Here is a 25427-nt window from a genome sequence, read left to right on the forward strand (position 1 = left end):
AAGTCAACAGCTTGCTAAAGGAGACCCAAAAAGTGTAGAAGAAAATAATACCTTTAAAAATAGGCTAACTCAATTGGCAAAAGAGGTTCAAAAAGCCAATGAGGAGAAGAATGCTTTCAAAAGCAGAATTAGCCACAGGAGGTTCAAAAGCTCACTGGAGAAAACATTTTTTTAAAAATGAGAATGGAGCAGATGAAAGCTAATGACTTTATGAGAAACCAAGAAATTACAAAACAAAACCAAAAGAATGAAAAAATGGAAGATAATGTGAAATGTCTCACTGGAAGAACAACTGACCTGGAAAATAGATCTAAGAGAGGCAATTTAAAAATTATGGGACTACCTGAAAGCCATGATCAAAAAAAGAGCCTAGACATCATCTTTCATGAAATTATCAAGGAAAATTGACCTGATCTTCCAGAACAAGAGGGCAAAATAAATATTGAAAGAATTCACTGATCATCTCCTGAAAGAGATCCAAAAAGAGAAACTCCTAGGAGTATTGTAGCAAAATTTCAGAGTTCCCAGGTCAAGGAGAAATATTGCAAGCAGTTAGAAATAAATAATTTGAGTATTGTGGAAATACAATCAGGATAACATAGGATCTGGTAGTTTCTACATTAAGGGATCGAAGGGCTTAGAATAGGATATTTCAGAAGTCAAAGGAACTGGGATTAAAACCAAGAATCACCTACCCAGCAAAAATGAGTATAATACTTCAGGGGGAAAAATGGTCATTCGAGGATATAGAGGACTTTCAAGCACTCTTGATGAAAAGACCAGAAGTGAATAGAAAATCTGACTTTCAAACACAAGAATCAAGAGAAGCATGAAAAGGTAAACAGGAAAGAGAAATCATAAAGGACTTTTTAAGGTTGAACTGTTTACATTCCTACATAGAAAGATAATATTTGTAGCTCTTGAGACTTTTCTCAGTATTTGGGTAGTTGGAAGGATTACACACACACACACACACACACACACACACACACACACACACACACACACACACACACACAGACAGAGAGCACAGATTGAGTTGAATAAGAAGGAATGATATCTAAAAAAAATAAAATTAAGGAGTGACAGAGGAATATATTGGGAAGAGAAAGGGAGAAATGGAATGGGGCAAATTATCACATATAAAAGAGGCAAGAAAAAGCTTTTTCAATGGAGGAGAAAAAGGAGGAGGTAAGAGGTAAAAAGTGGAGCTTACTCTCTTCACATTTGGCTTAAGGAGGGAATAACATACTTAATTCAATTTGGTACGAAAATCTATCTTACACTACAGTAAAGTAAGGGAGAAAGGGACAAGTGGGGCGAGGGGGATGATAGAAGGGAAGGCAAATGGGAGAAGGGAGTAATTAGAAGTAAACACTTTTGGGGAGGGACAAGGTCAAATGAGAGAATAGCATAAATGGGGGGCAAGATAGGATGGAAGGAACATAGTTAGTCTTATACGACATGATTACTGAGGAAGTCTTGCAAAACTACACATATATAGCCTATATTGAACTGCTTGTCTTCTCAGTGGGGAAGGAGGGAAGGGAGAGAAGTTGGAATTCAAAGTATTAGGAACGAATGTTGAGAATTGTTTTTGCATACAACTGGGAAATAAGAAATATAGGTAATGGGGTATAGAAATCTATCGTACCCTACAAGAAAAGAGAGAAGATGGGGAGAAGGGAAGGGAGGGGTGTGACAGAAAGGAAGGCATATTGAGAGAAGGGGTAATTAAAATGCACAGTGTTATGGGGTGGGGAGAAAATTTGGAACTCAAAATTTTGTGAAAATGAATGCTGAAAACTAAAAATAAATGAAGATTTAAAAAAATAAAAGACCTGGAAGGGGAAGAACCTCAGGGTTTCTGGTAAAAACAATTGTTAATTACCTTCATTCTGAGCCAATCAGGGACCAAACAGTGAGGAAGTAGTGCTTGGTTTGGGATCAGAATGTTTTGGGGTTAAGGCTGGTCGTTAAGAGGAAAATACCAAAACAAGAAAAAATTTCAGAGATTAAAATTTACATTCCCTTTGGGCAGAGCATCCACAGGTAAGGGTATGATAATTATGTAGAGAGAGAAGACAGAAAGAAAGAGACAAAGAAAGAGAGAAACAGAGAGGGAGAAAGAAAGGAAGAATGAATGGAAGACTCTAGTGGGTAGTTCCTTCTCTACCCACAGATGTTGCTGTTTGTCCTTTGTTTTCTAAGAGGACCCTGACTTCAGGGAGATAATGCCATGACAGGCAAGTGAATTCAATTTAAGTGAGGGAGGGCTCTGCAGTCATCAGCCTCACTTAAGAAAACCTAATTGGAGAGGGAAAGAATTGCCCAAGGTCTCAGGTATTTAGGAATGGAGTTGGAATTCAACCCTAGGTCTCTAACTCCAAAGCCAGGGCTTTGAACCCTATCCCAGACCAATTTCCCACACTTGAATTAAGAGCCAAGAGACCTAGATTCTGTATTGACTGGCTCTGGGCCCTCAGTTGACCCATCTGTAAAACAAGGAGGCTTTTCTCAGCCCTGGGTTCTATGTGGTCTGAAATCCTAAGGCCCAACATCTCTTCTAGCTCAGACAGTTATGACCGACTGGTCCACCTACTGAGAAACTCAAGTAGCTATGGAAGCCAACTCCAGAGTCAATTTAAGGAAGGAGTTGGACAAACCAGCAACCATAGAGTGTGTGTTAGATTACAGAAGTCCCTGGAAACAGCAGCCTGGAGCCCAGAAATAGCCCAAAAGCCCAAGGGTTTGGGTTACCTATGGGAACAAGGCTCTGGGACTCACAACTTATTCCACTCCTTGTTTGAGTCCTTCTATAGTTCAGGCATTATTCCTGGTGTCTTCTTTTAAGGCTAACAAGGAAGAAGTTAGGAAAAAAGGCTGGGATGTTTCCCAGGTGAGGAAAACAAGAAAGGATGGTAACAGAAAAGAATTAAGTACAGATGGCACATTTTACCTTTCATTAAACTACTCTAACAAAACCAGCACAAGTACAGAGCAGTAGCTTTCACCCTGAAGGCAAAACTTTCTCCTGTACACTAAATGAGTTTACTGCAGTTTTGTAAAAATGGTGCTAGATTTAGAATTAAGAGTCCCCAGGTCTGAATTTCATCTCTGCCATTTATTTCCTGGGTAGCCTTGGGCAATCCCTGAACTTCTCTGGATCCGTTTTTTCACTGGTAAAATGAGGGGCTTGGACTATACAATGATTCCCAATTAGACCTCTCAGGTTCCTTCCAGGTCTAAGTCTAAGATTTTATGGTACTAGTCAATAATTACTTCTGGAATGTTTACTATTTGCAAAGCACTGTGGTAGGTGCTTTATCCACATTGATTGGTTGATTGGTTGTTATCCTTTGTTCTCAAAGAGGACCAAAATGATATCACTATGATAAAGTCAAGTTTCAATGCATCCAACTATGGCTGATCAGATGAATATGAGCTTGGAATGCTCTACCACAGACTGGACACAGACCATTTGTGTGAACATTTGAGACAGATACTCTAAATTTGCACATCTTATGTTTCTTTTGTGCTGTTTCAATTCAGCTTTGCTCATAGAACACAGCACTTTCTCTGATGTGGGCACGCCATGCTGAGTGGTCCTGTGCCAATCTTCCATGTCACACAATCAATTCCAAAGTTCTTGAGAGAGACCTTGGGAATGTCCTTATATCACCTCTTCTGACCACCTTGTGATCACAGTCCCACGGGAGTTCTCCAAAAAGTAGTCTTTTGGCCAAGTGCATGTTTTGCATTTGAACAACATGGCCAACCCTCCAGAATTGTGCTCTCTGAAGCACAGTTTGAATGCTTGGCAATTTAGTTTGAGTAAGGACTTCAGGGTCTAGTATCTTATCCTGCCAGGTGATCTCCAGAATCTTTCTAAGACAGTTCAAATGGAAGCAAATCAGTTTCCTGGCATGGCGCTGGTAGACTATTGATGTTTTGCAGGCATACAACAATGAGGTCAGCACAACGGCTCTGTAGACTTTCAGTTTGGGAATCAATCTAGTACCTCATCTCTCCCAAACTTTTCTTCAGAGTCTCCCAAACACTGAGTTAGCTCTGGCAATGCATGTGTCAATCTCATTGTCAATGTGTACATCCCTGGAAAGTACACTACCAAGGTAAATGAACATATCCACAGCGTTCAAAACTTCTCCATTTGTTGTAATCCTTGGTTCCATGTATGGATGGTGTGGTGATGGCTGATGGAGCACCTTTGTTTTCTTGGTGTTAACTGTTAGCCCAAAATCTGCATAAGCAGCAGAGAACTGATCCATACTTTGTTGCACCTCAGCTTCAGAGGCTGCACTGAGTGTACAATCATCTGCAAATAGAATATCATGCACCAACACTCCCTCCACTTTGGTCTTGGCTTGTAGCTTTTCCAAACTGAAGAATTTACCATCAGTACAGCAGCTGACCTTGATGCCATGTTCATGCTCACTGAAAGCATTTGACAACATGGCTGAAAACATCATGCTAAAAGCATGGGAGCAAGCACACAGCCCTGTTTCACTCTATTGGTGACTGGGAAGGCATGAGAGGATTGTCCACTATCCAGAACCCAGGTAAGTATGCCATCATGAAACTGATGTACAATACTGATGAATTTCTCCGGGCAACCAAATTGTGATGTAATTTTTGATAAGCTCTCAAGACTATCCATATAAAGATGCATAAGACAGTACTATACTTTCAAGAAGCTTGTAATCTAGTAATAGGATTAAAGTGTAGTGTAGATACATGAATGGAACAGCTAAATAATGATTGTACTGGAGGTCAGAGGAGGAAAAGATCACTCTAGTTGACCAAGAAGGGCTTCATAGAGGAGACTTGAGGTTTCAAATCTCAGTCTGAAAGAAAGATGTTGTCATCAATAGAAACAATAACTCAAAAGGAGGAGTTAGTTTGGGGGAAAGAAGATCAATTCAGTCTTTACGGACAATGAGTTTGAGTTGACAGTGGGACATGTCATTAACAGGTCATTAAAGAGAGCTGGAAATATGGGATTTTATCTAGACGAAGAGACTGGGGCCAGATTGGCAAATCTGGAAGTCAAAGAACAGAAGTGATGGTTGAGGCAGCAAGAATGCATGACATCTATGACAGAAAGTAAGGAGAAAAAGAGAAAAGGATTGGTGGACTCTTAGGGAACACCCAGATTCTGAGGATGGAAGGAGAACTGGTAGTCAGTGAAGCAGTGTGGAAGCAGGACAAGTGATGAGAATAAGTATTCAGATAGCACTACTGGTGTGCCAGGTACTGTGCTAAGTGCTTTACAAATATTATCTCATTTGATCCTCATAACAACTCTGTGAGGTACATGCTATTATCATCCCCATTTTAGAGTTGAGAAAACTGAGGCAAGCCTAAGATCACACAGACAGCAAATATCTGAAGCTAGATCTGAACTCAGGTCTTTCTGACTCCAGGCCCAGCGCTCTATACACTGAGCTACCCAGCTTCCTAGGAAAAGTAGGTAAAGAACATAAATAATGTCATATCCCAGAATCCAAGAATGAAAGAGGAGTGTTTCAGGAAGGGAAGAAAAGGCAACGATGTCAAATGCTAGAGGGTAAGAAGAAAGGGAATGGACAAAGGTTACTGTATTGTATCAGAAGGGAAACTTTGACATTCTGATTGACCTGTGAAATCCATGCTACTGGAACTCACTAGTTGGATGAACATGAGCTAACTTCAAATGTTCTGATCTGTAAAATGGAGATGATATCTGAGACATACAGGATCCCAGGTAAAATCTAAGCATAGCTTATTGGAAAGAATTGTCCTTGGTGACAGAAAGACCTCGCTTCAAGTTTTGCCTCTGACACATGCTGGCTTTGTGACTCATTTAACCTTAAAGTAATCAAAGCAACATTCTAAGACTATGTATTTCTGAGAAGGTACTGATCAGCATAAGTAAAAAGAGCTTCCTCACCTGGGATACCACCCTGGATCATGCTACTATCACAACAAAGGGACTTGTGTAATTTAGTAAAATATGAGCTATGCTATATAGGGTTACATAAGACAGATAAGTCATGGTGGAGAATTCTGACAAAAAGTGACCCACTGGAGAAGGAAATGACAAACTACTCCAGTGTGTTTGCCAAGAAAACCCTGTGGATAGTACTAAAATGATAAAAAAGATGACACTGGAAGATGAGTCCTTCAGGCTGGAAGGTGCTCAATACACTACTGGGGAAAAGTGGAGAACAACTACAAATAGCTCCAGAAAGAGGAAAGTGGCTAGGCCAAAGCCAAAAGGGAGCTCAGCTATGGATATATCTGGTGACGAAAGGAAAGTCTGATGCTGTAAAGATCAGTATTGCACAGGGACTTCTGGGAGCCAAGCTGGTAGAGTAAAAAGTAAATTGCTGTAGCTCTCCCATATTCACCTCCAAACAACTAAGCATCCATAAAATAGTGCCACAGAACAAATTCTGGAACATCAGAGCCAATGAGAAGATGGGGTGGAGTGGTCTTTTAGCCTGGGAGACTTGGAGGACTGGCAAGAAAGGTCCATTTCACTCAGGTAAAAGGAGAGGGCATTCCAGGACAGAAAGTGCCCCAGCAAGTCAGCACAAGCCCCACCACAGCAAACCAGTGGGAGATCCTGAGCCCCACCCTGGAGGAGTAAGAAAATGTCAACAGCAGGCACTCTGCGCCATTCCCCACCCCCTCCATAGTACAGCCAGGGGAACTGGAACTGGCAGACTCCAGTGGCTGGACCTTCACATACTTCAGCACAGCCCAGGGCAAACAGGTATCTTCCAGGGACTAGATCTCCACGTGCTTTAGTATAACCCTGGAGAAATACAGAAAAACCCAACTTGACCTCAGCACAAGCCAGAGACTACCACCCAAACCCAGCTCAGCACCAGGTAAGCTGCCAGACCCTTACAGCCTCCAGTAGTGCCAGCCACTCCCCATCACACACCCTCAATACAGCACTAGACATGAGGGTCCCCCATGGGCCTCAGGGCAATATCAGCACAGCACCAGGTAAACAGCCAGGGCTTGCAGTCACTGGCACAAGAAGCCTGAGATAGAGTCCCTTCTACCCTGGGAGGAGAGAACAAAATTAAAGAAAAAGTAATCTCCCCAACCCCCACCAAAAAACAATAAAAAAAGAATCTGACCAAAGAAAGTTATTATGATAATGGAAGACAAAGACAAATTCAAAAAGAAGACAACAATTTCAAAACATCTATGAGCAAAACCCCAAAGAAAACGAGGAAAGTCATCGCAAGCCCAGAAAGAACTCATGAAAGAGCTCTATAAAAGGAGCTTAAAAATCATGTAAGGGAGGCAGGATAAAAATGGAAAAGAAAAGAGAGTGATGCAAGAGAATTATGAAGAAAGACTGAATAGTCTGGAAAACTGCTTAAAAAGTAAAATTGGCCAAATGGAAAAGGAGACACAAAAATCCACTGAAAAAAATCAACTCCTTAAAGAGTACAATTGGCCACATGAAAAAGAAAATACAAAAGCTAATTGAGGAAAACAACACCTTAAAAGTTAGAATTGGGCAAGTGGAAGCTAATTACTCTATGTGACATCATGAATTAATCAAACAAATTCAAAAGAATGAAAAAAATGGAAGAAAATGTAAAATACCTTATGAAAAAAACAACTGACCTGGAAAATATTACTAGGAAAGACAATACTAAAATCACTGTAATACCTGAAAGCCATAATCAAAAGGAGGATCTGAACAGCATCTTTCAAGTATTCAAGGAAACTGTCGTAATGTTCTGAGGGCAAAATAGGTACTGAAAGAGTCTACCAATCACCTCAAGAAAGGAATCCCAAAATAAAAGCCCTAAAGCCAAATTTCAGAACTATCAGGTCAGGGAAAAAAATACTCCAAGTGGAAAAAGAAACAATTCAAATATTGGGGAGTCACAATCTGGAAAAGACAGGACTTGGCAGCTGCAACGTTAAAGGATAGAAGGTCATAGAACATAATATTCTGGAGGAGAAACTACAGCCAAGAATCACTTACCTGGCAAAATCAAAGTATATTAACATTGAGGGAAAAAACAGTGATTCAACAAAATAGAAGGATTTCAAGTCTTCATAAGGAGAAGATGAGAAATAAACCAAAAATTTGACCTCCAAAATCAAGACCCAAGAGAAACATAAACTGGCAAAATGGGAAAAGAAAACAAAGAATTCAATAGAGCTAAACTTCTTACATCCCTGCAAGCGAAAATATTTGTAACTATTAAAAACTATCACTAACAGTACAGATAGAAGGAATATATAGATAGATAGATAGATGATAGATAGATAGATAGATAGATAGATAGATAGATAGATAAATAGATAGAGGGTATGAGTAGATGTATTCGAGAGAATGACAAAAAAATTAAGGGATGAGAAAGAGGAGTGCAATGGGTGCAGAAGTAAGGAAAAGGAAGAATGGGGTAAATTATCTCACATAAAGAGGCAAGAAAAGACCTATTACAGAAGAGGGGAAGATGGGAGGAGCAGGGCAATGGGCATTGTTTGAACCTTACTCCCATCAGCATTGGCTCAAAGAGGGAATAATATGCAGATGAATAGCGAAATCTATCTTACTTGACAGGGAAGTAGGAGGTGGGGAGATTAAGTAAAGAGGGTGGGGCAGGGACTGACAGAAGGGAGGGCAAATCAGGGGAGATAGCATTCAAAAGCAAAATACTGGTAATGTGGAAAAGGGTGAAAAGAGAGTACAATCAGGAGGAATAAGAGGATGGAGGGAAATATATAGGTAATAATCATCACTGGGAATGTGAATGGGATGCACTCTCCCAAAAAACAGAAGCAGAGAGCAGAGCGGATCAAAAACCAGAATCCTACAACATGCTGCTTATAAGAAACACATATGAAGCAGAAAGATACACACAGAGTAAAGGTAAAGGGCTGGAGCACAAACTATTATGCTTCAGTTGAAGTAAAAAACAAAACAAAACAGTAGGGGTGGCAATCCTAATCTCCAACAAAGTAAAAGCAAAATCAAAAGAGTCAAAGAAGGAATCTACATCTTGCTAAAAGGTATCATAGACAATGAAGCAATCAAATCAGAAGAGCAAGAACAGTCTACCTGTCAGATCTGAGGAGGGAAAGAATTCATGACCAAACAGGAGATAAAGAGCATCATGAAATGCAGAACCAATCATTTTGATCATATTAAATTGAAAAGCTTTTGTACAAACAAAACCAATATAACCCAGATTAGAAGAAAAGCAGAAAGTAGGTAAACAATCTTTATAGCAAGAGTCCTCATAAAGGCCTCATTTCTCAAATATATAGAGAACTGAATCAAATTTATGGGAATACAAGTCAATATGAACAGGCACTTTTCAAAGCTATCTATAGGCATACGGACTGCTCTAAATCACTTTCGACTAGAGAAATGCAAATTATAACAACTCTGAGATACCACCTCATACCAATCAGATTGGCTAATGCGGCAAAAAAAGAAAATGATAAATGTTGGAGAGAATGTGGGAAAACTGGGATGCTAACATACTGTTGATGGAGTTGTGAACTGATCCAATCATTCTGTAGAGCAATTTGGAACTATGCCAAAGGGATAATCAAACTGCATATCCTTTGATCCAACAATATCACTACTAGATTTGTATCCCGAAGAGATCATAAAAAAGGGAAATGGACCTACATGTGCAAAAACATTTATAGCAGCCATACTCATGGTGGCAAAATATTGGAAATTGAGGGGATGCCCATCAACTGGGGAATGGCTGAACAAGCTGTGGTATAGGAATGCAATGGAATGCCATTACACAATAAGAAATGATAAACAAGCACATTTCAGGAAGACTTGTACAAACTGATGTAAAGTGAAATGAGCAGAACCAGAAAAACATTTTACTCAGTATTAGCAACATCACTGACCTAGCTTTTCTCAGCAACATAATGATCCAAGACAAGTACAAAGCATTCACGATGAAAATGTTATCCATATCCAGATAAAGAACTGATGAATTCTGAATGCAGATCAAAGCATATGTTTTCATTTACTTTATTCTTTCTTGTGGTTTTTTCCCTTTTAATCTGTTTCTTCTTCCACAACCATGACAAATATGGAAATGTTTTACATGATAGCATATGTATAAATTATATCAAACTGTTTTCAGGAGAGGGGAGGGAGAAAAGCTTAGAACTCAAAATCTTGTAAAAATGAATGCTAAAAATTTTCTTGATATGGGACTGTGGGAAAAAATAAAATTCTATTTAAAGAAAAAAAAAGCTATCCACAGCTTAGTCTTGGGGCCTGATCCATACAATGCATTCATGTCTTGTATGTAATATTAACTCCTTTTTGTGTGTGTGTGATACCTGCAACCTGGAAAGTAAGATCTATGAACCAAGGTAAGCTGGATGTGGTCAAACAAGAGATAAAAAGATTAAATATTGACACCTTGGGTGTCAATAAACTTAAATGGACAGGAATATAGTTGAATTTATTTAATTCAGATGATCACTATATATGCTACAGTGGGCAAGAATCCCTTAGAAGAAACTGAATAGCTCTCAGTTATAAAAGGGTGAGAAAAGCACAGTGGAGTATAACTTCAAAAATGACCAAATGGTATCTGTTCGAATCCCAGGCAAATCATTCAACATCATAGTAATACAAGTCTATGCTTCAACCACTGTTGCTGAAGAGGCCAGTGCTATTTAGTTCTATGAAGATCAACAACATCTAGAAATAACACCAAAAAAGGATGTGACATATTCATCCTAGGAGACTGGAATGCTAAAGAAGGAAATCAAAAGATAACTGGAATAACAGGCAAATTTAGCCTTGGAGTACAAAATGCAGCAGGGCAGAAACTAACAGAATTTTATTAAGTTAACTTGTTGTTCATAACAAACACTCTTTTTCAACAGCTTAAAAGGCAACTCTACACATGGACATCATCAAATGGTCAACATAAAAATCAGACTGATTATATGCTTTGCAGTCAAATGTGGAGAAGCTCTATACAGTCAGTTAACAGAAGACTAGGAGCTGGTTGTGGCTCAGATCATGAGCTTCCTATTACAAAACTCAGACTTCATTGAAGAGAGTAGGGACAACTCTTGGACCACACAGGTATGACCTAAATAACATCCCTTATGAATAAGAAGTAGAAGTGATGAATAGAGTTAAGGGATTAGATCTGGCAGACAGCCTAAAGGACTATGGACAAGGTTTGCAGTATTGTACAGGAGGCAGCAATAAAAAAAAAAAATTCAAAGAAAAAGAAGAGACAAGAAAGCAAAATGGCTATCTCATGAGGCTTTACAAATAGCAGAGGAAATAAGGCAAGGGAAACAGAGGAGAAATGGAAAGATATACCCAACTGAAAGCAAAATCCTGGAGAATAGCAAGAGGAGATTAAAAAAAAAAAAGGCTTTCTTAAATGAGTAATACAAAGAAATAGAAGAAAACAAGAGAATGGGAAAGATAAGAGAGCTCTTAGAAAACCAGAGCTAACAAAGCAGTTTCATGCAAAAAGGGGCATGATAACAGAATCATAAGAGAGATTAAGAAGAGGTAGCAAGAATATGCAACGTAACTATACAAGGAAGATCTTAATCTCACCGATAACCTTGATGGTGTGGTTACCAATCCAGAGCCAAACAACTTGGAGAATGAAGTCAACTGGACCTTAGGAAGCATTGAGAATAATAAGGGTAGAAGAGGTGATAGAATTCCAGCAAAACTATTTAAGATGCCAAAAGATGATGCTGTTAAAGTGTTGTACTCACTATGACAGCAAATTTGGAAAATACAACAGTGGACACTGGATTGGAAAGCATCAGTTTACCTCCCAATCCTAACAAAGAGCAATGACAAGGAACGTTCAAATTACTGACCAATTGTACTCATTTCACATGCCAGCAAGGTTATGCTCAAGATTCTCCAAGCTAGGCTTCAATATGTGAACTGAGAATTACCAGAAAAGCAAGCCGGTTTTCAAAGAGGCAGAGGAACTAGAAACCAAATTGCTAACATTTGCTGGATTATGGAAAAAGTAGAGGAGTTCCAGAAAAACTTTTACTTCTGCTTCACTGACTACATTAAAGCCTGTGTGGATCACAACAAAATGTGTTAAGTCCCCAAAGAGATGGGAGTATAAGATCATCTTACTTGTCTCCTGAGCAATCTGTATTTGGGTCAAGAAGCAAGTGGAACAACTAATTGGTTTAAGACTGAAAAATAAGTACAACAAAGTTGTATGTTCTCATCTTCTTTAATATATACACAGAATTTATCATGTGAAATGCCAGGTTGGATGAATCAAAAGCTGGACATGCCAGGAGAAATATCAACAATCTCAGATATGCAGATGATCCCACTCTGATGACAGAAAGTGAAGATGAATTAAGAAACATCTTGATGAAGGTGAAAGAGGACAGTGTAAAAGCTGGCTTGAAGCTCAACACTAAACAAACAAAAAAACTAAGACCTTGGTAACTGGTCCCATCATTTCCTAGCAAACAGAGAGAGGAGAAACGGAAGCAGTGATTACTGCGGATGGTGACTGCAGTCATGCAATTAAAAGATACTTGCTCCTTGGAAGAAAACCTATGACAAATCTAGATAGCATACTAAAAAGGAGAGACATCACCTTGGCAACAAAGGTACATATAATCAAAGCTATGGCTTTTCCAGTATGGCTGTGAGAGTTGGACTATAAGGAAAGCTGAGTGTAGCAGAACTGAGACTTTTGAATTGTGGTGCTGGAGAAGACTTTTCAGAGTCCCCTGAAGAGCAAAGAGATCAAATCAGTCATTACTTAAGAACTGTGGGAAAAACCCTGATGCTGAGTAAGACTGAAGGCAAAAGGAAAAGGGAACAGCAGAGAATGAGATGAATTGATAGTATCATGGAAACAAAAAACCTGAAGTTGGACAGACTTTGAGAGGTAGTAGAAGATATAAGGGCCTGGTGTACTATGGTCTATGCCTGCAAACGTCCCCAAACTGGAGCTATACTGCCCCACCCCGGGGGGGCAGGGTGCGGTGCTGGATCGACTGAGGGAGGGAGGGATGTGCAGTAGTAGCCTTGGGTACAATTAGGGGGCTTTGAATAAAAATAAGGGGATGATGGAAGCATATGGAAAGAAGAGAATATAAAAAAATTTCGAAAAACTGTTTGCACATGTTTCATTTGCTGTGCAACAGAGTTAAGGTCAGTGGTTTCCAAGAAAACACACAAAATGCAAGTCATAAACAATCAGTGGTCAAGACTGTCCACAGGTCTTACAATCAAGTGTTGGCAGGCAATATTGTCTTGCATTGTTGGAAAGTTTAGCATACATTGGCAGGAATATGTGCATGTAATAACTTGTTTACAATACTATACAGTTATATAATGCAATATTGCATCATCAAAATTTCAAAGCAGTAAAAAACCCCACAAATTTACAATAAATTATTTAGTTTAAGATGCATCATTATATATATATATATATATATATATATATATATATAAAATTCTGAAATGATGCAAATTTTAAAAACCGTTAAAGGTTTAAAGAAAGATTTCGGGGGGAGGAGCACAAAATGGACAGTAGGCCAAATAAGTTTGGGACTCTGGTCAATGGGGTCACAAAGAATTGGACATGACAAAAGAGTTGGCCATGACTGGATGACTGAACACACCACCTGATGTGGGAGCTCCCAATACTAATGAAATCACAGGTCTAATCCCTCTTTCTATTCTACTCTCCTTGCAGGAGATGAGATATATGAAGGCTTTGCAAACATATTACATAAGTGTCAGTTTTCTGTGGGCCAGGACACCAGTATAAGGAGGGAGGGGGAAGGAGAACCCTGATATTCCAACTACACCAAGCCAAAGTGGTGTGGGCCAATCTGAATTAACTTTGCCACTAGGTGGACTGCTATGGTAGCCAGCCATTGGCAGAGAGCCCTGGAGGCCCCTAGGGGAACTCTCCTTACCGCTGCTTTTACCTTCCTAGACCCCTACTCTGACCTGGAGGTTGCTGGACTTTTTATGCAGCTGAAGCCTAGGGTGATCCATCATACCTGGGGTATCATCGTTTTCACTTCCCTCACAGAACGATTGTGAAGCTCACAAAAGATCATGTGTGCAAGGCACTAATATATGACTGTGAAGCACTGCTATTATTTTTATTGATGAAGCCAATTTCCTCCTCTGAAAGGCAGGAAAGTTCCAGTGTGTGGTGTGGGATGGGATAGTGGAGTAGGTGACTGAAGACTATACAGTAGGGAGGACAAATGAAGGAGGGCAAGACAAAGATATCCCCATGAATTCCACAGAGCTGAAGTAACACTTCAAAACAGAAGCTAACAGAACAGACTTCTGCACCACATCTTCATATTCCCTGGCAGGGTTTCCGAACTTGGAATAGGGTCCTGTCTGCACTGCTTAGGGAAAATCTGTAAGTGTAAAAACTTGAAAAGCATAGCAGTCTGGCATGAATTTAAAGGACCACCATGTAATCTTAAAAAACTTAACTATAACAACAAAAATGTAGCCTAAACATTGTTAAGGAAAAGTCACAATTTAAGTGAAGAACTTATATCACTACAGAAAATGTATTCCAATGGCACTCTTTTTTTTTGCCAGAAATTCCTTAGAAAAAAAAGTCAAATATTAAGGCAGAAATAACAATATAAGGACAAGGATACATTTTAGGTTTAGGATGTCACACAAGGAAAGAAAATGGAAAAAAAGATTAAGGAAAGAAACTATCAAATTATCATTTAACACTAATAAAATAATGTGGAATACAGGGAGACTAGGTTAAGGTTTAGATTAAAAGTAATAACAGTCAGAATGAGGAAAGGGTCTTTTGAGGGATCTATGCCCCCCTAAAGGAGGAAGAAGTTAGTGTTATCAGGACACATGCTTCTTTCTCTCTAGCAGCCTGAGTAATAGGTTTTGAACAGAAGAAGTTAGGCTGACCCATAAATAGCCTGTCCTTCAGAGGAAGGAGGGGAGGTGGGAAGAGATGCTGGTGTTATTTTACAACAACATATAATATAACTGCTGGTGTTATTTTAAAATAATTTTCCAGTAAGAAGGCACAAGCTTATTGAAGAATTTTCTACAAAATTATTGGTTGATATCATTCTTACTATTTGCCTATAAAGTAGCCTTGACATTTTGGGCTGTCTGCACGAAGTAAAGGCTTCGTTAAAGCGCCTTCCCATATTTCCTTTGTTGAAAAGACTCGGTCTAGTGGAAAATACTCAAGAATTATCACTCTACAGCTATATGGAGCCTGGAGTGAGTTTTTAAATGAGAATGGGAAATATATGTAGGAAGATATTTAAAACTGCAGTGAAGATGAAGAAGGGAGGTTAGATCAGTGTCACTTGGATCTAAAACAAGTTAGCAAGTAGGCTTTTAGAATTATTCTGTTCTACTGAACAAAATGATTCCTGATATGGGGATATTTTCCTTTGTTTAGTGGATCAGCAGTTTGAATCAAAGTGGAATTTCCCTTTCTAGCTCAGGCACTCAACAAAGGGAACCTAATCCATCATTCCCTCTTAAGCAGCTTTTTCTTCAGGGAAGGAAATCGGCTTATGTTGAGAATTTGTAAAACAAAACAAAAATAAAAAAACAGACAAACAAAAAAGAATAAAAATGATCCTTTGTTTTTAAGGAATTGGCTGTTAGAATTTTGACACAGACTTGTTGGAAGAATTAAAAAAAAAATCTAGACATATGCAATTTAACTTGGACATCAGAGCACTAACCTTGAGAACTGGCTAATATCTCAGAATTGGGAGCAGTACATTTTTAATCACTCTAAAGTTTTTTTTGCCTTCTTTTCAGAGAAAGGTATAACTATGATGTCTAAAGGTGAAAGGAATTACTGCTTCTTTAGGACACAGCACCTTTTTCTGACACTCCTGACTGAACAATACACTACATTTTTCTATGCCTGGAAATGTTTGTTGTTTTTTTTCTTTTAAATCACTACTACCACCACTGAAAATTAGGATCTTAGAAGACACTAGCACTTCCTGCAAAGAAAATTACAAGGACTAGGGATGACCCTATTTCCATCTTGGATTAAAGTTATTTACAACATTCAGAGTTTTGCAGGAAATGGAGAATCTGACAAGCCTGACTTGAGTGTGCATAGACACCCACTCACCCACACATGCTTATATGTTTAAAAGGGAGTATCCTAATAAATAAGAATAACACAAAGGATATGCTTCTCAAATCTCCAATCTAAATAGGCTGGCACCCAGCAACCAGAGGCTAACTGAGGCTGCTAAGCACTGCAACCACCATCAGGCTTAGGGAGAGTACTCTGATTTAGAGGCTAAGAATCCCATAGATTTTAGTTTCACTCTTACTGGGTCAAGCAGTCAAACACAAACACTGACTTTCTGAATATGAGATTATTTTTATACTAAGGAGTGCAACATGACAACTCATAAAACTTTGTCAAGATGGTCTAAAACCAGTTCACATGCCTATAAGTGAATAAATAATTTAAAGCTTGGTGAATTCTGTTTCACAGTAATAGGATGAGTTAAATAAAGGACCAAAAACCTCTGTCTGAATGCTGGGCCTGTTCCAAGTTGGAAGTACAGTACCCTGATATTAACTTTTGGGCCGTCTATTAAAAACTCAAGGTTAGAAGGATCATGAGGCCCTGCTTCCATGGTGTGCATTAATACTGAAAAGTCAAGATTCTGCCCTTCTGTTAGTAGGAAAGTTAGTAGCCTCCCTAAGCTTGCTTTAGGACTCCTGCCTGTTTTAAGGTTTGACAAGTACATGGCCCCCAAATCCTAAAGCTGTTCCTGACATGGGTCCTGAATGGTATGCCCAAGTGTGACACCAGAAGCAAAGTCCCTAGTGGCTTGGCTCCCACCATATTAAATAAGAGTAAAAAAAAAAAAAAAAAAAAAAGCAGAATGCTTGTGATGATGAAGCTTTTGGTTACCTTGAAGAAGTTAGTAACTCCTGCCCACTGGATTTCTTCACTTTGATATTCAGAGAGCTATAAGAATCACATTGAGGCAACACCTGCCACAGGTCTTCCTGATGCTTTGTTTTCACTAAAACGTCAGATCCCCCTGGACTATACTAATTATACGTCAGCGTTTGGCATACCTTTAGCTCTTGAAGGCCATAGAAGCCTTGAATTGGAGAAGGGAAGATGACCCTGGGACTTGGATTGGGCAGCTTGCTCTAGTTACCTAGGACCACAATAGAAGTAACCAAAGGAAAGGGATCAGCCAAGATCTGCTGAGGCCCCTAGTTGCTGCTTTCCTGGCCAGGCCCTTCTTAGGCTCCCAGGCACACTTCAGCCCTCCTTTCTGCATAGCCCTGGGTGTGTGGCTCCCTCCCATTTTCCGTGCTGTTACGTATTCCTTAGTGGCCATCTACATTAACCAAAACCTTTTCTGGGGTTTGATGAGTGTTGGCATCACATTTTATTTTGGCATTGGGCTTATCCTACAATTCCAGTTCTGCTTACCAAAGCAGGCATTGGCCTTCCACGCCTAGGGGCTTATTCACTTAAAGTTTCAGAACAGTTTGAGATTATTTCATTCCCAAAGCCTTTAATTATTTACTTTACTGAACAGATCTACATGGGGATGGGAGCTGGGAATAAGGAGAGAGTCAGACAAAAGATCTAGATGGAAGATCTCTGACTATGCCACAGGATGCCCAGACTCATGATTCAGAATGTGACCTACTACAGAAAACGGCTGGCAATCACAGAAAGTCTCATTATAGATGATCCATGATGTATCTTAAACGTGGATTTTGGAAACTATCAACATTACATGTTAAGCATACTTAAGCAACTCAACAACCAAGAGACGCTTGGTTTCCTAAAAGTTCTTGGAAGAACTTATAAGATGATTTGAAGAAGTTGCTTCTATTGTCTGCTCTCAGCTTACCTTGGCTACTAGGAACTTATTGCCCTTTGATTGTTGCTACAGAAGATCTATAGATGTGGGGACTCATTTGACTAGTGAGACTGGTATATTGTTACTATGGAGATGGAATTAAAATTCACTGCAATAACCCTAAATCTTTTAAATTTTCTGTTTAATTTTTCAGAAGGTTTTAATACTATTGTGTTCTTGAAATGATCAATAGATATTAGGATCTAAATGTTTACTCACTATTAATACGAAAAACATGTTACACCCTAGCAAGAAAGTCTTAAAGTCAAGAATGTCTGAATAAGTGGGTGCCAACAAATTTCACAAAATCACAAAAGTAGAAAGGGACCTCAGGGATCCACTGAGTCAATTCTCCATATTAAAGATGAGAGAACTGAAAAGCCCAGGGAGGTTAACTGTCTTGCCTAGGGGTCATATGGGCAGCAAGGAAATTGTTTCTGTTTGCTAGGAAGAGGAGTAAAATTATATCTCAGCACATGTCAATCAACTGTTTCAAGGGGTTAATTCTTTTTTTAAAATATATAATCTAGTTTTCAGTTTTCCCCATTCACTTCCATGAGAATTTGAATTGCAAATTTTCTCCCCATCTCTTCTATTCTCCACCCCAGGGCAGTGTGTACCCCATCCACCCCTTCCCCAAGTCTCTCTTCTGTCTCTCCCCACCTTCTTCCCTCTCCCTCCCCTCTAGTTTCCTGTGGAGCAAAATATATTTCTATACCCCACTGCCTGTACATCTTATTTCCCAGTTGCACGTAAAAACTATTTTTAACATTCATTTTTAAAGCTTTGAGTTCCTTATTTTCTCCCTCCCCTCCTCCCCATCCACGTTCATTGAGAAAGCAAGCAATTTGATACAGGTCATACATGTGTAGCCATGCAAAAAACACTTTCATAACAGTCATGTTGCAAAAGACTAACCACCTTTCCCTCTGTCCTGTCCTGCCCTCCATTTATTCCATTCTGTCCTTTGACCTGTCCCCCCACAATAATGCTTGCTTCTGATTATCCCTTCCCCCAATTTGCTGTCCCTTCTATCATCTTTCAAGGGGTTAATTCTTACTGATAGGAAAGAATATATAAAACCAATCATAGATCTCAGAAAATTCAACTTATTCTAAAAGGCAATTTGAATTTTACTTCATTTTTTAAAAGAAATCAATTTTTACCTGGAATGTAACTACCAGTTTCATAGTCATTAAAAGGTTTCCCCTCCTTCTATATCAACCAGTCAGAACGATTTAAAGAAACCACATAAGAGGATGCCTGAAAAACTATGTTCCTTCCAAAATAGTTAATTGACTTTCAAAGGAAAATACAATTTCCCTGTGAGTTACAATATCTTCTGAAATGTCAGGCAGTAACCAAAGAACTTTACAGAAGCACTAAAAAAATCCTCATTCTTTTAATTTTAAAAGACTCTCGAGAAAGCAGAGTACTCACCCAAATACCCAGCACTGTGTTCCCACTCGTTTGCACTGTGTGTCAGTGAGGTAAGCATAGTACTGTCTGAAAGAAAGAAATGAGGTGTGAAATTACTAAAGGCTTCTTGAGGAGGGTATAAAGATAGTATTGTGTAATTCCATATTTGATAAAGCAAATGTATCAAAAGTCATGTGTTTTCAAAGCTCTCCACAAGCCCTCCCTTCTTATTATCTTTTTCTATTAGTGCAGAGGGCCCCATCATCCTTGCCAGTCATCTAGGCTCACAACTTAGATGTCATCCATGACTCCTCTCTCTCACGTCCCTCATATCCAAACTGTTGCTACAGTCTGTCAATTTTACTTTCCAATGTTTCTCACAGGTGCCTCCTTTTCTCCTCTGACACTGCCACCACCCTGATGAAGGCCTTTATCACCTCATGCTTGGAGTCTGGCAATAATATGCTAATTGGTCTGCTAGGTACAAGTCTCTCCCCATTCTAATCCATCTTACAGTCAATTGCCAAAGTGACCTTCCTAAAGTTCAGGTCTGACCATATCATCTCTCTGTTCGATAGGCTCCAACTGTTCCCTCTCACATTCAGAATCAAACATGTCTCTATATGTCATTCAAAGCCCCTAGTAACCTGACCCACCATAGCATTCCACACTTCTCACACTTTACTTTCCAAAGTGAACTGTGATATGGGCCTTATCTCCAAACTCCATGCATTTTGACTGGTTGCTCCCATCCTTGGAATTCTCTCCCTCATCTCTGTCTCTTGGCTTCCCCAGAAAAGTTCACCTTTTACAAGAAGTCTTTACTCATTCTCCTTAATCCGTGTTCCTTTTTCTCTGTTGAATATCTCTAATCTCTGCCCCCTCCCCTACCCCCGCCATAAATTGTTTGTGTAAACATATTTACATATTTCCCCCATCAGACTATAAGCTCCTTGAGGACAGGGATTGTCTTTTACACCTTTTTCATCCCCAGAACTTAGCAAAGAGTCTGACACACACTATATTCCTCAAAATGCTTTTTGGATTTGACCTGTCTGGCCAATTTTCTTAGCCCTTTGCAGAACTCTAGCTAAGAGATGTGTGTGATAGATAAGAGCACAAGAGCCAACACTGAAGTCTCTATTAGGCTGTGCAAAACAAACAAAGCCTTGGGCTCCAACAATAAAAGCTCCCCTGGATGGCAATTTCAGCCTCTCCGTGAGATGATTTCTAAGACTGGAGCTGAACTACAGATCAGTTCTCTCAAGACTTTCTAGGACTGGTTTTGTAGGCTGAAAATGGAAGCTCCTGTGGCAACTGGAAGGAGACTACAGGAACATTTTGTCATCTGCAGATGCCAAGGCCTCTGAATCATTATTCACCAAGGTTCCATCTTCAGTCATGACTTGGACAAAAAGGCCTAGGGAGCTTAACTTTCCCTGGATTTGATTTATTCTCTCTAAAGTGTTATTTAATGAACAAAGTCTTCATTAAATCAAAAATTTTCATTGCTTGATGGTATTTTCTAATTAGTCTTCATTATCCATCTAATTGTACCTCATACTATACTAAGAATGCTCAAAGATTCAAAACTATTTCTCATGAAAACATAATAAATTTAGAAGAAGAGAATCAGAGCTTACTTGGGGCCTACAACTTCATTTTCTCTTAACTACTGGCCTATATATGCTAATTTGCACGACTAAGCTAATTAAAGTACAATTATAATAACCTAACTAAATTCCCAAAGACTGAACCAATCACCAAATTGCCTTCAACAGCATATAATGCCGAAGAAGAAGCTGATTTTGAAATAACTGAGGGAATAGCATAAAATCCCTTGGTCTGACTAGGCATACATTTCGATGAGCCCTTCTGAAAAATTGAATTCATATGATTTTAGTTTCTGGTTTTATTCTGGATTCCTTTTTTTTTTACAGTATGAAAACTCCTGACAATTTAATTGACATGAACATTAAGCCTGGGATTTTAATGGGTTTAACAATATACACCAGTAAAAAAATGTGTAAGATAAAAAAGAGTGCTAAAAGATTGGGGAAATGTGGCAAACTAAATCAGATAAAAACATAACAGTTTTAATTTATGAGAAATTCACAAATAATTCCCAACAGTGCCAATGGGAAAATGATCAAAGGCATAAAAGACAATTTAAAAAAGAAGATATACAAACTGAAGAACATTTACTCTTTCCAAAACATCAAAAATACGCAAATGAACAATCTTGAGTCACTCAACAAATTGGTAAAAACAAACAAAAATGAAAAAAAAAAATCAATGCTGGCAGGAATGTAGAAAAATACGTTCACTTATTCAATGCTGGTGGCCCTAAAAATTGGTGGATTCCTTTTGAAAGCAACATGGAAGTACAGAATAAGAATCATAAAAATGGTCAGACCATTTAACCCAATAAGCCCCTTGTTAGGAATATGACTAAAGAGTGTGATGGAATTATCTGTGTGAAAATATCAGCAAGGATCCACTCCAGACTTTGTCTGCTATGTCCCAGAAATTTTGTCATCCTGGAAGCACACTCCAGACCAGGAATTCATACAACAAATGCTGTGCCCCTGTGGCCTCTCCTTCTGATTGGATGGTTCATCCTAGAATCTCCATTTAAGGAGGACTCCAGGCCCACCATGCCTTATTCCTTTCCACGCTGCATACAGGACCTTTTGTACCATGTGCCTGTTGAGGACTTTAATCTGGGCTTCCCTCTCCAACCCTCATTTCGCCTTCCTTTTACGTGCTGTCTATCCCCACTGGAGCCCAAGGTCCCTGAGAGGAAAGACTGTCCTTTTGCTTGGATTTGTATTCCCAGAGTTTAGCACAGTGCCTGGAATAAAGTAAATGATTATTACTTTGACAGAACAAACTGGGATACGGAATATCATAATTTAATTAAGAGTGGTAAGTATAAGGACCATAAAATGGAATCAACATAGAGGATGTGGTCATGTGATTTGTTCTGCACGATTATATGTATCTGTTACAAGTAGCAGGCTTCTCTTTGAAGGGTAGAGGAGAAGTTATAAGTTAGTGGGTAGTAGCAATATGCCTAAAAAGACCATTAATAGCTTGTTTAATACAAAGAAAAAGGGGCAGGAGGGACATATAGTGCAATTCTGTTATTCTTTCTTAAAAAAACAAAACTAAACTAAATGAACCTAAGTCCACTGTTTCTTACACAAACCTCTTTCTTGTAAGTTTTTTATACTGAAGTATTTTTGTTTTTTGATGATTGGTAAGTTCAACATAAAAAAGATGGAAATTTTCTGAAGGCTATTTTAAACAACTTTTAGTTTTCTGTTTTAATAAGGACTATCAATTCAACAAGGACTGTTGAGCTTTCCTAATTTCATTTTAAACAAGTATTTTCTTATTATCTTATAGTTAATATTAAACAGAAAAAATGTTTCAAAGGTCCACTGGCCTATCTCTTGCACTTGTCCATTATCCTGGAAGCACAAGAGACAAGTATGAGGTAAGCTTATTTTGTCATGCTTTCTTAAGTACTCTAAACCACAAAGTGCAATACAAACAATAGTTATCACAATGGAGGCAATTTGAAGGAAATTTAAAAAACTGGAAGTCAAAAAAAATTTGAAAAATTTGGAATAGGATAATGATTACAGTAATAATTTCACATATTTCTAACCTTTTCTCAATCCTCATCCACCTTGACCTCTCCACAGCCTTTTGACACCATTAGTCACTTTTTTCTCCTTGCCACTCTTCTTCTTTCTAGGTTTTTCTGACACCTGCTCTATCCTCATTCTCTTCCTACCTGTTAGACCCTTCCTTCTCATCTCCTTTGTTGGATCATCAACCAAATCACACCTGCTAACTGTGGGAGTCCCCAAGGTGCTGTCCTGGGCCCTCCTTCTCTTCTCTCTCTCTATATAATCAACTGATGACTTCATCAGCTCTCATTACTTAAATTATCATCTCTATGGCAATGATTTTGAAATCTACATATCTAGTTCTAATCTCTGGGCTGAACTCCAGAATTACATTTCTAGATATCTTGAACTGGATGTCCCATAGACATTTCAAACTCAACACATTCAAAACTGAAGTTAATATCTTTCTGCCTAACTATCCTCTTTCCCTAACTTCCCTATTACTATCAAAGGTACCATCATCTTCCCAGGCTAGAAATCCAGGTGTCATCCTTTACACCTCACTTTCTCCCCATTTCCAATCAGTTGCCAAGTCCTGCCAATACTATTTTCCTAACTTCTCTCCTCTGATACCACCCTGGTATAGACCCTCATCTCCTCATACTTGGACTATTGCAATAATTGTTGGTTGGTTTCTGTACTTCAAGTCTTTCCTCACTCCAGTCTGTTCTCCACTCAGCCTTCAAAATGATCTGCCTAAAGTGTAGGTCCAATTATATCACCATCATTCTTCCCTTTCCCCTCTTCAATAAACACTAGTGGCTCACTTCCAGGATCCAACACAAAATCCTTTATTTAGCTTTTAAAGCTCTTTATAACCTAGTCCCTTTCTAACTTTCCAGTCTTGTTAAACCTTGTTCTCTTCCATCTACTCTGTAATCCAATGACATGGGCCCCCTTGCTGTTTCCTGAACACAACAATTCACTTCCCAACGCCAAATATTTTCACTCTCTAACCCCCCAAGACTAAAACACTCTCCCCACTCTTTTCTGCCTCCTAGATTCTCTGGTTTCCTTCAAGACTCAGCTAAAGTTCCACCTTCTGCAAGAAGCCTTTGCCACTACTTGTTAATCTTAATGTCTTCACTCTGAGATGTTCTCCAATTTATTCTGTCTATATTTGCTTATATATAAGTTTTTAACATGTATCCTCCATTAGCATTGCTGTTGCTGTGCTTGTCCTTTGTTTTCAAAGAAGACCCTGACATCAGAGAAGTGATGACATGACTTGCACTTGAGCTCCTTTAAAGCTGTAACTGGTTTTTTGCCCTTTTCTGAATTCTTAGCATAGGGCCTGGCACATAGGAGGCCCTTAGTAAACATTAGGTGACTGACTGCTGCATTCATAATTTCAGACCTATAAATTCATCAATGTAGCTATACTGTCATGAACATCTAAATTCTAGTTCTGCCTCTGCCACATACTAGCTGTGTGACCATGGGCAAGTCTCTTAAATTCTCAGTACCCAAGGCAACTGAGACTAAATGCACACCAGCTGCAGATCTGTGCCACACAGGCTTTCCACACCAGGAGTTGTTCATTCTGATGATTATAGGACTTGCAAAAGAATTAAAAAAAAAAAAGCAGAGGTACTAATAGGTAAGATTTATAATAGTGTTATGGGGAATACATGAGAGACTAAGGAACTTGAGAAGAAAGGTGTTTTCAGCGTCCTAGGCTGAGATATCAGTTCTGATTCTTCGTTCCCACTATTGGCCCCACCCTCTTTTTAAACACACAGGTTCCCACAGGGCTAAAGTTTGAAGAGGAAAAACATTCCTTGAAAATCTGTATGATCCTTCTGAATGCTATTTATTGTGAAAACTCATTCTCTCCTTCTGAATAAAAAGATACAAAAGAAATGCAAAGTTACCTAACAGTAGGTGCAGTGATCCCACCAATGAAGAGAATTCTACACCAACTTAATGGATGGCTTGCATGAAACACAAAGATATGTTTCAAGAAGAAAGTGTTCAATTCAGTCAGCTGAAAAGGGAGAAGGGATGAGTCAATAGTATGACAGCAGGCTGCATTCACATTAATCTCTTCTAATATTGCTCCTGGGCATTTTCAATAATGAATTTGAGGTAATTCTCCAAATAGAAATGCTGTACCTAAAAGAATCTGGAATCTTTATGGTGTTTTCAGAATATATATTAACACTCCTATCACACAAAAGAGGAATACATACATTTATGTTGTCATTTGCTCTTCATTCTTGAAGAGGACCATAACATCAAGGTGATATCATAACATGCAAGTGAACTGGACTTAAATGAGGCAAGGCTGTGCAAAGTCACCAGTCTCATGTTTTCCTCCAAAGCCATTTGGGTCCAGTGGCAAGATACAGATCA

At 38.9% G+C, this 25427-nt stretch overlaps 1 protein-coding gene across 1 annotated transcript in view; it reads right to left on the reverse strand.

Annotated features, from left to right (window-relative positions):
* PTDSS1 (phosphatidylserine synthase 1) overlaps positions 1-25427 on the reverse strand; it is an 80938-nt gene that overhangs the window by 18944 nt on the left and 36567 nt on the right. Inside the window, exons 8-9 of the mRNA XM_072603462.1 lie at positions 24947-25059; positions 19393-19458 (exon numbers count right to left, since the gene is read on the reverse strand). Coding sequence (XP_072459563.1) covers positions 19393-19458; positions 24947-25059 — 179 coding nt within the window. The remainder of the gene's footprint in view (positions 1-19392; positions 19459-24946; positions 25060-25427) is intronic.

This window comes from Notamacropus eugenii, chromosome 4, assembly GCF_028372415.1.
Source record: "Notamacropus eugenii isolate mMacEug1 chromosome 4, mMacEug1.pri_v2, whole genome shotgun sequence".
Classification (NCBI taxonomy): domain Eukaryota; kingdom Metazoa; phylum Chordata; class Mammalia; order Diprotodontia; family Macropodidae; genus Notamacropus; species Notamacropus eugenii.